This window comes from Microtus oregoni, unplaced genomic scaffold (genome assembly GCF_018167655.1).
Source record: "Microtus oregoni isolate MIOR12 unplaced genomic scaffold, Mior012 000005F_ref0000423, whole genome shotgun sequence".
In the NCBI taxonomy this organism is placed as follows: Eukaryota; Metazoa; Chordata; class Mammalia; order Rodentia; family Cricetidae; genus Microtus; species Microtus oregoni.
Genome location: NW_024543064.1, coordinates 26734391 through 26748597, shown reverse-complemented (window position 1 = coordinate 26748597; position 14207 = coordinate 26734391). Strand labels below are relative to the sequence as shown.

Below are 14207 nucleotides of genomic sequence, written 5' to 3'. Positions count from 1 at the left end.
AATTGATGTTTATTGCTGCAAAGAGACACCATGACCATGACAGCTTTTATAAGGAAAACATTTAATTGGGGTGGCTTACAGTTTCAAAGGTTTAGTCCATTATCATTATGGCAGGAAGCATGGCTGCAGACAGGCAGACATAGTGCTAGAGAGATAGTTGAGAATTCTATATCCAGATCAGCAGGCAGAGAGAGTGAAATGGGCTTGGCTTGAGCTTCTGAAACCTCAAAGCCCACCCAGTGACACACTTCCTCCAACAAGGCCACACCTCCTAAAACCTGTCACTTGAAGTAGCATCTCTTCTAGCATACAAATGTGTGGGCCTATGGGGGCCATTCCTATGCAAACCATCACACTCCGTGTACACAAAACCTGGGTTCCATTCAAAGCACTACAAAAAAAGAGGGGGAAGAGGAGGAATAGTCGTATAGAAAACAAGCTACAGGGGCTAGAGAGATGGCTCAGTGGTTAAGAGCCTGGGTACTCTTCCAGGGGACCCAGGTTCTATTCTTAGCACCTACAAGGTGGTTCACAATTGTTTGTGACTTCAATTCCAGAGGATCCAGCACCTTCTTCTGGCCTTTGTATGCACCAGGCATTTACATGGTACACAGACACACATCCAGGCAAACATGTATACATATAAAGGAAAAATAAAAAAGAAATGGAACAAAGAGGTACTCGAATCAGGATTTCCAGATTCTCCCAAGTCCAGGGCCCAGTGCAGAACCCACAACAACAAATACGGTCTCAAATGTGTCCATCAGGAAGACACAGAGGATGACCAGAAACCATGGTTTGCCCAGAGATATTCTGGCTAGTACTGTTGTCTTAGCTCAGTTACTAACATCACCCCCTCACATTCTCAGAAGTGCTCTGGCTTGGGTGGCAATCCATGTGGTCCCCACAGCTGCTTGTCTCAGGTTCTGGTCTACTTTGATGATCCCATCTGTCTATGTGTGGGTTGACAGCTCTATGACCTGATGACCATGGCTTTCAAATACCAAGTGCTGCTGTGTCCTCGCCCCAAAGATGTGCTGCTGGTCACTTTCAACCATTTAGACTCCATCAAGGGATTGATCCAGGACTCCCCAACCATCCTGCATCAAGTGGACGAGACCTTCCGGCAGCTAATAGAAGTAAGCTTGTCACCAGCCCGTCATCTCACTGCCACAACCTTCATTCCCAGCCAACTGTAAGGACCAGCAGGTTCTCTGATTACAGTGACAGGATCAAAGCGAGGACATCTCTAAAATCCCACAGCTGCCTATTTTGTAACTGCAATGGGCAACTATCATCTTAGGCTCTCTACTATGGCCTTTGTAGAGGGAAAGCAATGACAGAGAACTTCCCCCATGCCTGAAAGGGCATTGGAAGTGCTTGTCTGTTAAACTGGAGAGAACAGACAGACAGTCCAGGCCTGTGGCACGGCAGGGTCTGTTCTACTTGGGAGGGTGGGTACTGACACTCCTGCTGCCCAGGTCCCTGCTTATCTGAGTCCCACCCCTGAGCACCCTAACCCTGCCTGTCCCCACAACTCGCCTGTGGTGGAAAGTGCAGCTCTTCCTTCCCTCTGCTCTGTCTCACAGATATATGGGAGTCTCTCTGCCGGGGAGTTCCAGTTGATCCGGCAGACGCTGCTCATCTTCTTCCAAGACCTGCATATCCGAGTAAGTGCCTGGAACCCCTGTGACTGACTGCTGCCCTGGCCACCAGCCAGTCATCTGGAAAGACCAGGAGCAGGATTTTGCTCAGCTAATGTTGCCCATCATGCTTTGAATCTGTGACAATAACCATTCTTGTGATAGATTTCAGCCATTTTTTCCCCCCGCTTCCATTGAGCTTCTTTGAAATGTTGGTTTATCCTTTGCTTCTGCAGAACTGCCTGTCCAGGTGCCAGTCTGACCTCAGAGCTTTTCTCAAGCTTCCCACCCTGAGTGTCCCTGCATCAGATGCTGTCACACGGCTGCCCTCCTGCTCCCCTTCCCTGGGCCTTCCCACTTCCCTTTCTGCCTTCCCCTAACTCTCCCTCTACCTGTCTCCAAGCCTTCCTCCCCTGCCTTCACCCTTCCACCCACCTGCTGAACTCCATCCTGATCAGGTCTACTGGGCCTATAATTCCATGTCTGCAGCTAAACTATTGCCTGAAAGCCAAGTGTACCTGACTCTGTGGCCTCTGTTGAGGACACATCCTTTCCACACTCACTTGGCTCAGAACCAAAGTCACTTTGATTCTCCATTTTTGATCTGTCCAGTTGCTTAGAAAAGTGCACAGGATTTCCCCTCCTAAGGCTCTGCCCTTCTCGGCGAGCTGCTGACACATTAGCTCGGGTTCACATTCTTCTCCTTACAGTTTCAGGGACCATGACCACGTCTGCGTGTATACAAAGCAAGTTCCTGCAGCTGAGCTACATCCTTAGCCCGCATTCATTTCTCGCTGGCTGTTGTCCCCTAAATGTCCCTCTCTCATTGTGTCATGCCTACTCCAAACAGTTCTCTACCCTAACTTTCAGAAACATACCACCGGCCGGGCAATGGTGGCACACGCCTTTAATCCCAGCACTTGGGAGGCAGAGGCAGGCGGATCTCTGTGAGTTCGAGACCAGCCTGGTCTACAAGAGCTAGTTCCAGGACAGGCTCCAAAGCCACAGAGAAACTCTGTCTCGAAAAACCAAAAAAAAAAAAAAAAAAAAAAACCCATACCTCCGAACTTGTAGGGTCGGGGAAGGTGACTCTACCAGATGGGGCTTGTTCCTTCCTAAAGTTGAGCCAACTGAGGTGAAAGATGGTCAAACCAGCCATGGCCCTGGTGCTAGACTGGTGCACGCTGAGCCCTTGACTCTGTGCCAATCACTGCTCTTAAATCCTAGCTCCTTTACCTGGAAGTGGAAATGACAGTATGTAATTTAGAGTTTGCTGGAAGAACCCAGTGAAGGGACATATGTAATGTACATGTTACATGTGTGCGCTTGTATGTGAATGGTATAGACCACTTCTACAAAGGATATGTAAGAAACTCGTCATGGTTCTGCCTCCTGGAGTGAGGAACTGCGGTGGACAAGCAGAACAGAGGGGCACAGACCCTCCTGTACCTTTGGGACCTCATACTTACACACAAATGAAAACCAAAATCAAGGAAAGGACTAGCGTGTGGTTTACGCCGGAATGTGTTTCTCTTCCAGGGGACAGATGACAAATAGATTTCAGCTCTAATGCCAATTTTATTTTTAACCCTCATGAATAATTTCATTGTATTAGCTAGGGATGGAGCAAGAAAAACATGAATATAAACTAAGATCTCTAATGTTTGTGGGTGAAAATATAAAAATAGGAAAGTGCAAGCAAGATTTTTTTAAATATTTATTTATTTATTATGTATACAATATTCTGTCCGTGTGTATGTCTGCAGGCCAAAAGAGGGCACCAGACCTCATTACAGATGGCTGTGAGCCAACATGTGGTTGCTGGGAATAGAACTCAGGACCTTGGGGCTGGAGAGATGGCTCAGTGGTTAAGAGCATTGCCTGCTCTTCCAAAGGTCCTGAGTTCAATTCCCAGCAACCACATGGTGGCTCACAACCATCTGTAATAAGGTCTGGTGCCCTCTTCTGGCTTTCGGCATACACACAGATAGACTATTGTATACATAATAAATAATAAATATTTAAAAAAAAAATAAGAACTCAGGACCTTTGGAAGAGCAGGCAATGCTCTTAACCACTGGCCATCTCTCCAGCCCCTGCAAGCAAGATTAAGTTTTGCACAGATTTGACATCAATTTGAACATACCAAAAATTCTACTTCATAGTGTTTCCAGGACCATGCATTTTTAGGCATATTTTATGGATTGCAGTAATATAAACAGCCATATTGATTTCTCAGTTGTGAGGAGATAAAATTCATTGTAATGAAAAGACATGCCTAATAATAATTCTACAGTGAACTCATTAAAATATATTAAGTCACTAAATATATTGGGCTTTAATTGCTAAACGAGTAAACAAGGAAACCTCAAAATCATAGCCAGTCGAGGCAGGCAGACGTGTAATCCTCCACTGGGGAAGTAGAAGCCAGAGGAACAGGAGTTCAAGGTCATCCTTAGCTTTGCGCATCTAGCCTGGGGGCGGGAGGGGGGGAGGGGGGACTGATTTGGAGTGGGGATGAATCACACAGCTTGGCAATCCTCTGCCAATGATCCGAACATCTGGGCTGGCTTCCCATTCTGGTCTTTAATGGTGTTTCTGTTCCCTTGCAACTTGTGATTGCCCATACAAATTTTCTGTTTTCAAAATAGTCTTGATAGATTTTAAATTTGTTAGCAAAACCAACTACATCAAGAAAACACAGTTCTGCACTCTTGCGTTTTTAACCAAAGCAAATACAAAACTGCATATCCGACACCAAGCTTTCTATATCATGGAACCACATGAGGCATCGTGAATGCGGCCACAGTCCTGGCCTGTGCACAGGGACCTTGACAGAGACTGCACTAGGACCAGTTCCATATAGGCTCCTCAAGGGTTAGTTATGACTGCCACAGCCCCACAATCCCCTTCAGCTCTCTGGAGACACTCCAGAGCTGCTCTGGAAGGCCTTGCTCCTCCACCATCCCTCTGACCTATGACCTCACATTCTTGCCTTCTTCCATCAGGACTCTCCTGCTCTTCCCATTGTCTGCATTATTGAAAGCATCACCCTATCTTAACCTCCACGAATATTCCCTTCCCTTCTGTAGACAGAAGTTTCTGACCCACCCGATCCCACAGCCATTCACTACCAAAGAAATACATTATAAACTGTTTGGCCTATTAGTACAGGCTTTTTAAAAAAATAATTTATTTAACTTTATTTTATGTGTGTTGGTGTGAAGGTGTCAGAGCCCTGGAACTAGAGTTACAGACAGCTGTGAACCATCATGTAGGCTCTGGGAATTGAACCCCGGTCTTCTGGAAGAGCAACACAAGGCAGGGTGAATGAGACCTCAATGCCTGCCCCTAATGACAGCTCCACCACCAAGGTCACACCTCCTCTATCAAAGCCACACTTCCTAATCCTTTCCAAACAGTTCCAACAACTAGGGACCAAGTATTGAAGTGAGCCGAGGCCCATTCTCATTCAGACCACCACATGGTGTTTTTACATGTATGTTTGTGTCCCAGGTTCACATAGGCCATTTACTGTCTTCTAGCTCTGGAGTGTGGACCCAGGGCCTCAGTTATGCTTAGCAAGTGCTCTAAACTAACTGTACCCCCAATCCTCCAGGCAGACTAAGAATTAGCTGCCTTTTATTGAGCTCCTACTATGTGTAGGCTCCGCCTGCTCCCTATGCCTGATGCCAGGGCCTTACCCATGCTAAGCCAGTGCTTTACCACTACCTTGTCTTCCTGGATGCTGTTTTTATAAATTTTCCTCATCTTTAAAACAAGAAAACGTTTGAAGGGTTTAGGGTCAAGCTCGGAGTCAACTTATTATATGGGGCTGGAGAAGTGGTTCAGCAGTTAGGAGCGCCTGTTCTGGGTGACTCATAACTTAGAACCTAGAACTAACTCTAGCTCCAAGGGACCCCCTGCCTCCTGGCCTCCACAGGCATATGTGCGCATACACTTATGCACGCATACACATAACTACACATAAATGGATATGAACGTGTGTGTGTGTGTGTGTGTGTGTGTGTGTGTGTGTGTGTGTGAATTCATTGTGTGGGTGAAGCCACTCTAAACCTGCATGTCCATTTTGGTATGTTGCTCCCTTCATGTTACAAGCTCACTAGGTAGCTTCACAAACCATTGCCCGGTGTTCATTCTCAGAACATGTGTGTCCATGAAAGCATAGCAGAAAAATGACATATATAATTTTTTTCCAGGTATCCACATTTCTAAAGGATAAAGTTCAAAATTCTAATGGTCGCTTTGTATTGCCAGTGTCCGGGCCTGTTCCCTGGGGAACTGAAGTTCCTGGAGTCATCAGGTAACTCCTCAGTGGTGACTTCTCACCATGTTTGAGGGGCAGAAACACAGAACATGCCCACCCCAGGGACTGTAGCCCTGCGGAGCCCCTTCGGTTCTGCTTACCTGTCCCTTCTTCAGTGAAGCTCAGCTATCCAGAGGTCGAATATGAATCCCACTGTAGCCATTTGAGTCGAGGATTGGGCAAGTCACCCACTTCCTAGGTCCATCTCCTCATCCCTTAAGTGGTTGCTGTGAGAAGGCCACACACTCTGAGATGTTTACACAGCTCTCGTGCCTCTGTCCAGCTGTCAGAATTGTCTTCATCTTTCTTTTTCTTTTGTTTTATTTTTTTTTTCATTTTGATTTTTTGAGACAGAGTTTCTCTGTGTAGCCTTGACTGTCCTGAAACTCACTCTAAACCAGGCTGGCCTCGAACTCACAGAGATCCTCCTACCTCTGCCTCCCGCGTGCTTGGGATTAAAGGCATGCACCACCATCCAGCTTGTCTTTATCTTTTGTTTGGTTGGGTTTAAGGCCCCTGGGAATAGAACCCACAGTCTTGCACATGCTAAGCAAGTGTGCTGAACTACACCTCCAACTTAGCTTCTTTTTTTTTTCTTTATTTATTATGTGCACAGCATTCCTTCCATGTGTGCCCACATGCCAGAAGGAGGTGCCAGGTCTCACTATAGATGGCTGTGAGCCACCATGTGGTTGCTGGGAATTGAACTCAGGACCCCTGGAAGAGCAGTCAGTGCTCTTAACCACTGAGCCATCTCTCCAGCCCTTAGCTTCTTTTTTTTAAATTTATTTATTTAATATGTATACAGTGTTCTGTCTGCATGCCTGCACGCCATAAGAGGGCACCAGATCTCATTATATATGGTTGTGAGCCACCATGCAGGTGCTGGGAACTGAACTCAGGGCCTCTGGAAGAGCAGCCACTGCTCTTACCTCTGAGCCTTCTCTCTGGTCCCCCAGCCTAGCTTCTTTAGATCCAAAGAGGGATTGAATTCCTTTGTCCTGCTGTGCACACAGAGGTGGCCTCTGAGGCTCCAGGGTCTAGAGAATTCCTTTCATGCCATCCTTTGTATTTCAGAATGTTCAATGACAAAGGTGAAGAAGTGAAGAAGATAGAATTCAAGCATGGCGGAGACTATGTTGCCGCACATAAGGAAGGTTCTTTTGAGCTGTATGGAAATAGAGTCTTGAAACTGGGAACTAACATGTAAGCAAATTCTCCCTCTGAATGAACTTAAGTCCACAGAGGGCATATCATTAAAAACAAAAAACCAGACCTCTGCTCTGAAAAATCCCCACTGACTATACTGAGTGTAATGGTTTAAGTAAAGTGCTGCAGATCTCTGAGTGGTGGCAGCAGGCAGCGTGTCCTGAGACCATGGCAGGCCATGAAGGCAGCTGGGTCCCAGGCAGGAAGCCACATGGCAGGTGAGAGACTGAGACAGATAGGTACACCATGCAGAATGAAGTTGGATATTTATTTAGTGGGTTATGGAGGTGTAGGAGAGAAGGGGGAAGAGGAGAAAGAGAGAGAAACAGAAGAGAGGAGGGAAAGGGAGAAGTGAGGAGAGGGGAGAGACAGAAGCTGCCTCTGAGAGAGAGAGAGAGAGAGAGAGAGAGAGAGAGGCTGAAAGGAAAGGACTCAGGCTAGAAGCTGAAGATCAGCTTGCCTTGGTGGATGGGGAAAGGACTGGGCATGGCTTGTCTGTTAAAGGGACAGGACAGACTATTACACTGAGGATGTGGCACAGCTAATAGGGCGCTTGCCTAGCACACATGAAGCTCTGCCTTCTGTGCCCGGTACCACATAAACCACATAATGGTGCAAGCCTATAATCCCAGCATTTGGGATATGAAGACAAGAGGATAAAAGTTCATCAGGATCATCCTGGGCTACATGGTGAGTTTAAGGGCAGCCTAGAGTACAAAAGAGCCTGTCTGGGAGCAAAACAAACAAACCCCATTAATCAGTGGAGTCATCTCCCCAAATATAATGCTTGTACAACCCTGACATTTAAGGGTTAGGGATCCCTAGGAACATTTCCAAAGGCAAAAGATATATAATGTTAAATCACCATGGAGGAGAAGTAGCCAGTGTCTCTTGGCTGTAGAAAGCCTTATGGCCTCCCTGGAATGTTATCCAGGTCCTCAGTGCTATTCTTTCCCCACCCCCCAGATGGGGTTTATCTGTGTGACAGTCTTGGCTGTCCTGGAACTCACTTTGTAAACCAGACTGGCCTTGAACTCACTGAGATCTGCCTGCCTCTGCTGAGATTAAAGGTGTGTGCCACCCCCGCCCGGCCTCAGAGCTGTTCTTCTGGGTTTACTTCTTGGGGAGGAGATAAAATGTGTGCAGTTCATAACTCAGATGAGTTCTACACTCACACCCCCTTTCTGGTGCCTTTTAACATCTTAACAAAAAGTGACAACTTTGCTTGTGAGCCAGGTGGATAACAACACCATTTCCTGTTGCCACCAGGTACAGCGTGAATCGGCCTGTGGAAACCCATCTGTCTGCAGAATCAAAGAACTTAGCCTCAAGGACACAGGTGATCGTCTGCCCTCCCTGAGTTCCTCCTCCTTCTTTCTACTTCCAGCTGTCTGATTGGGGGGGTGGGAACTCGGGCTTCCAGAGCAAGTCACCTTACCTCACTGTTTGCAGCCTTCCCTTCAGCCTGACAAGGACACAGGTTTCTAATTGTAGCTGTGCTCAGAGCCTTCCCGTGATCTGACTAATTAGGTAATTTGGGGATTGGTTTGCCACTATAATTAAATAAGAGCCACATACCAGGGCATGGCAAATGCCAGAGCCACGAGGCCTGTGGCTGCCGGGTCCAACGTGTGCAAATTGTCCCTCTTCAGTGCCTCCTGGTTTTAAGGATGTGGTAGCCACTTTCAGCATGAGGTTTTCACTCCTCCGAGTTCTGTATCTATACATTTTCACTAACTAGCCAGATGCTAGCTGTGGGACAAATCGTGAACTGTTCAGTTACTAAGTAAGAACCGTGTCTATGGGTTGGCGATGATGTGGTCCCATCCTGAAGAAGCTTTTGGTTCCCCAGGAAGGACAGTGCTGGAAACAAACAGCAACAAGATGGAAGCAGCGCGTTGACAGTCTGTGCCAGAAGACTGAGCTCTGTCCTTTGGGGTGGGAGCATGGGGACAAGGCTTTCAGAGGAAGTGGCATGGAAATAGGGCTCCGGAGTGGGCAAGACACCAAAGAGCAGAGGAGGAGAAGTGGCAGCTAGTCCCCTCATAGCACAGCAGAGGCTGAGGTTTTACTGGACTCAAGGACACTGGAGTCTGATTAAAGAAGGTCTTAACTCCATTTTGTTCTTTATACAGGAGGTAGGGGGCTTTGTTCTATGAAAGACAGAAATGTGTTTTCAGTAATTGGTGGTAGTGGGTTAGAGTCCCAGCCAGGCAGGAAGATGAAGTCAGGGAATGGCCTAGAGTCTGTGTTCCTGGATATCACCAGCAGATGGCAGTATGGGAGTTCCTCCTGAACGGTCCCCTTGCCCTGCAGACTTGACAGGAGCCACTTGGCAGAGGGAACTGGACCGACTGAAGAGGAAGCAGGGCCCTTCTCCCCTCCCAGGAGGAAGGCAGCCTGGGAAGTGGGAGTCCCCGGGGCATTCCACTCAGCTTCAGAGCTGAAAGTCTGTGGTTTGCTTCTTTGCTAGAGTCCCTCTGCTGCTGCCTGGATCGTTCTTCTGGCTAAGCTTGCTTTCTGTGTGGTAGCGGAGCCCAGAAATAATTAACACTGTTATTGTTTTTGCCTTGCTGTATAATTCCTCCCTGTGTCTCTGGGGTCTTGGCAGGAAATACAATCACCCTGTGTGGCTACAAATCACATAGTTGTCTCTACAGGAAAACATTGCTCCAAATCCTCTTGCCAAAGAAGAGCTGAACTTCTTGGCCAGGCTAATGGGAGGGATGGAGATCAAGAAAACGAGCGGCCCTGAACCAGGATTCCGGTTGAATCTGTTTACGACCGATGAAGAGGAGGAGTACGTTTCAAACCTGTTCTCTTTTGCTTGTTTAGGGCAGGGTCTCCTAGAGCCCAGAGGGCCCCAGATTCGCTGTGTAGCTGAGAATGCCCTTAACCTCCTGGTCCTCCTGGCACTCAGCTGTCTCCCACTGAAGTCCGTGAGGCTGCCACTCAGCAGCATTCTGTAGCTGTCTCTAAGGTCCCATCCCAGAAGCTTCCTGAGGTGGTGGTTGGTGGCGGGGGGAGGGGGGGGACACAACCCAGAGTTCTCCAGTGGAGAGTCATGACACAGGAGCCCAGCAGTCTTTGGATGTCAGTATTGGGGAACCCATTACTAGGTTATATAAAGGTGAATCAGGCCGGGCGGTGGTGGCTCACGCCTTTAATCCCAGCACTCGGAGGGCAGAGGCAGGCGGATCTCTGGGCGTTCGAGGCCAGCCTGGTCTACAAGAGCTAGTTCCAGGACAGGCACCAAAGGTACAGAGAAACCCTGTCTCGAAAAACCAAAGAAAAAAGAAAAAAAAAAAAAGGTGAATCAGGTGTTGAGCCAGGATAAATGTGGTACACATCTGTAATCCCAGCCCCTGAAGACAGAGGCAGGGGGCTTGTTAGTTCCAGGCTAGCCTGAAATGAATGACCTTTAACCCCTGCCTGCCTCAGTCTCCAGACATCTTCTTTCTGGTTGTAGGATGTAGGACTGTTTCTGTTTACCCCTGTGTTAAATGTTTGCAAATACAGTTGAAAATATTCCATCCAGGCAGGTGGAGCTCTGTGAGAGAATTCCAGGACAGACTCCAAAAGTACATAGAGAAACCTTCTCTCAAAATTAAATAAATAAATAAAGTAATACATTCTTGTCCCCATGGCTTAGATCAAGTTTAAATACATATGTAAATCCTTTACATGTGATAAGAACACAGACGACAACTGCAGACAACACAGAAACACAGATGTAAAAACCAGAAGTGAAACACCAGCAATCCATATTGACCTGATTAAAGACTCCCTGCGGAGTAAAGAGACGGAACCCCAGAAGTCATTCCCCAAAGTTCTGATGTTTTACAGAGCAGCTAAGCAAGAAGCTGACCAGGTGGCACACACCTTTAATCCCAGCACTTGGGAGGCAGAGATAGGCAAATCTCTGTGAGTTCCAGGCCAGCCTGGTTTACAAGAGCTAGTTCCAGGACAGGCTCCAAAGCTACAGAGAAACCCTGTCTGGAAAAACCAAAAAAAAAAAAAAAAAAAAAAAAAAAAGCTGACCAGGCTGGGTTGGTGAGGTGGCTTAGCAGCTAAAAACCCCAAGCCTGAGACCCAAGTTCGAGCCCGGGGACCCCTATGGTGGGAAGAGAGATCTGATGCCCACAAAGTGTTCTCTGACTCCTACATGCTTGCCATGGCACATGTGCAAACACTCATGAACACATACAAATATGGAGCTTCAGCACCTGAGCCTGGCCTGCCCTCAGGAGGCTTCCAGGAGGCTCTGGTAGGAGAATGAAGAGCAGAGTAGGAGCTGTTTTAGCCACTAGGTCACAAATGCTGTCGGGAAAACTGATCCGCACTGCAGATCGGAGGGACTGGCGTGTGGTCTGGGCCTCAGAACTTGCTGAGCAGAGACGCTAACACACGTGACTTTCTGAAATATAAGAATGTGAGGGGGAGGGGGAGTGGAAAAGCGAGGGGAAATGGCAAAAAAGGATGCAGAGAAAACAGATCATCATGTTCTCATGAGTAATCTCATCTTATGAGTTCTCACCATGCTAGGAAGATGAAACCCTAACATTGTATCCTGGGCTCATTTCTTCCTGCCTCATCTAGATACGCAGCACTGTCCAGGCCAGAGGAGTTATCCTATGAAGTCATCAACATACAGGCTACACAGGTACGTATCCTCATCATCGTCTTGTAAAAAAACTTCACTCTCCAAGGATGAAGATGGCTCAGTGGTTAAGAGCCCTACTGCTCTTGCAGAGGATACTAATCCAATTCCTAGCACCTATATGGTAGCTCACAACCTTCTGTACCTCCGCTTCCAGGGGATCTGATGCCTCTTCTGGTTGTAGGATGTAGGACTGTTTCTGTTTCCCCCTTGTGTTAAATGTTTGCAAATACAATTGAAAATATTCCAATAAAGAATTGCAATAGGAATAGGCACATACATGTTACACATACATACATGAAGACAGAACACTCATTCACAGAAAATAAAAATAAAATAAATTTTTTAAAAAATTTGAGCCAGGTAGTGGTGGTTTGCCTCCAGCACTCGGGAGGCAAAGGCAGGTGGATCTCTGTGAGTTCGAGGACAGCCCAGTCTACAGAGTGAGTTCCAGAACAGCCAGGACTACACAGTATAGCCCTGTCTTAATAAACAAAAACAAAAAAAATTTGTCTCTAATGGCCTCCTATTGTGTTTGTCCCTAATCTAGCAAAGAGCTGAGCCCCTTGACAGCATGAAACTTAAATATCTCCTGGTGCAGAGAGGAACCCTGCAAACATATCCTCTTCTCTCTCCCCTCATTTCTCCCACAGGACCAGCAACGGAATGAGGAGTTGGCCCGGATCATGGGGGAGTTTGAGATCACAGAGCAGCCGGAGATCACAGAGCAGAGCGCAAGCAAGGGAGATGACTTGCTCGCCATGATGGACAGGTTATAGAAGTGCCATGGGCACCCCCTACCACTCCCTCAAGATGCTGCCTGATGAGCACCCTGGGGACAGATGGCCTGGCATCCAGTGTGCTCCTGCTGGTTTCTCCAACTGAGATCTGCATCTAGTTCATCTTTATATCAGAACAAACTGAAAATCTCTCAGAGAGCATCCTCTTCTGACGCCACACACATATATGTATTTTCAGCAAAATATATTCTGTCTCTCTTTTTTTTTTTTTGGTTTTTTCAGCTTTGGTGCCGATCCCGGAACTAGCTCTTGTAGACCAGGCTGGCCTCGAACTCACAGAGATCCGCCTGCCTCTGCCTCCCAAGTGCTGGGATTAAAGGCATGCGCCACCACTGCCCGGCTTTTTTTGGTTTTTTCGAGACAGGGTTTTTTTGTGGTTTTGGAGCCTGTCCTGGAACTAGCTCTTGTAGTAGACCAGGCTGGTCTCGAACTCACAGAGATCCGCCTGCCTCTGCCTCCCAAGTGCTGGGATGAAAGGCGTGCGCCACCACCGCCCGGCTATATTCTGTCTCTTAACCCAGACCTTCCCCATAATTTGTAATTCTGTGGTGACCATGCAAGCATCCTAGGCCAGAGGTTGAGCCCAGGTCAGTAAGGGGGCGTGGCCATTATTATCACAACAGCTCTCCGGCAGGGACATGAACCCCACAAGTGCCTGTAAGGACAGAGGAGCAATGCCTGAAATCTCTGTGCAGGAGGACAGAAAGTTTCTGGGCTACATAACAAGATACTTCTTTAGCTGGGCAGTGGTAGCGCATGCCTTTAATCTCAGCACTCAGGAGGCAGAGGCAGGTGAATCTCTGAATTTAAGACCCACCTGGTCTACAAGGTAAGTTCTAGGACAGCCAGTGCTACACAGAAACCCAGTCTCAAAAACAAAACAAACCGAAAAACCTTGGGTACTCTGTAAGTAAGAGTACTAGTCATTCAAATTTAATGACCTGAATTTGATCCCTAGACCGCCTGCATAAAAAAACCTGTTGTGATGCCGGGCACAGTCAGGGCTAAACAGTGAAACCCTGTCTTGAAAGACAAAAATAAAAAGATGGGAAGTAGAGAAGGGAGAATTGTCTGGAAGCTTACAGGCCAGATCACTTGGAATCTGTAGCACAGCAACAGAAAGCAGAGACTCTAGAACCTATTCCTGAATGTTGTCCTGGCACTGCTACGTGCATACTATAGTATGTACCACCCCTCCACACACACACTAAAATAAATGACTGGGCATGTTGGTGCACACCTGTAATCCCAGCACTTAACAAGTAGAAGGAAGAGAATCAGGATCAGCTGAAGCAACAAGCTTGAGACCAGCCTCGGTTTTATGAGACCCTCTCTCAAAAATAAATGAATAAATAAAATTTTAAAAAAGGAAAGGAAAAGAAAAACCAGGCATGGGTAAATGGCTCGGTGGATATTATGCGTGTTACATAGCAACACAAGAAAGAGGACCTGAGTTCAGATCTCACATAAAGCCAGATGCTGGGCATGTGACTGTAATCTCAGTGTCATTCCTGAGGCTCATGGGCCAGCTAGCCAGATATGTGCAGTAGCAAACCAAAGACCCCTCT

At 47.2% G+C, this 14207-nt stretch overlaps 1 protein-coding gene across 3 annotated transcripts in view; it reads left to right on the top strand.

The window, feature by feature from the left end:
• Oscp1 (organic solute carrier partner 1) overlaps positions 1-12852 on the top strand; it is a 31156-nt gene extending 18304 nt beyond the window's left edge. For 2 of the 3 annotated variants that reach the window (XM_041652398.1, XM_041652399.1), the window contains 8 exons: positions 972-1139; positions 1590-1670; positions 5864-5967; positions 7048-7176; positions 8449-8518; positions 9840-9979; positions 11779-11842; positions 12493-12852. In XM_041652398.1, the coding sequence (XP_041508332.1) occupies positions 972-1139; positions 1590-1670; positions 5864-5967; positions 7048-7176; positions 8449-8518; positions 9840-9979; positions 11779-11842; positions 12493-12618 (882 nt within the window). In that variant the 3' untranslated portion in view covers positions 12619-12852. The remainder of the gene's footprint in view (positions 1-971; positions 1140-1589; positions 1671-5863; positions 5968-7047; positions 7177-8448; positions 8519-9839; positions 9980-11778; positions 11843-12492) is intronic. The other variant, XM_041652400.1, reaches the window with a different exon arrangement.
• Positions 12853-14207: the final 1355 nt, after the last annotated feature.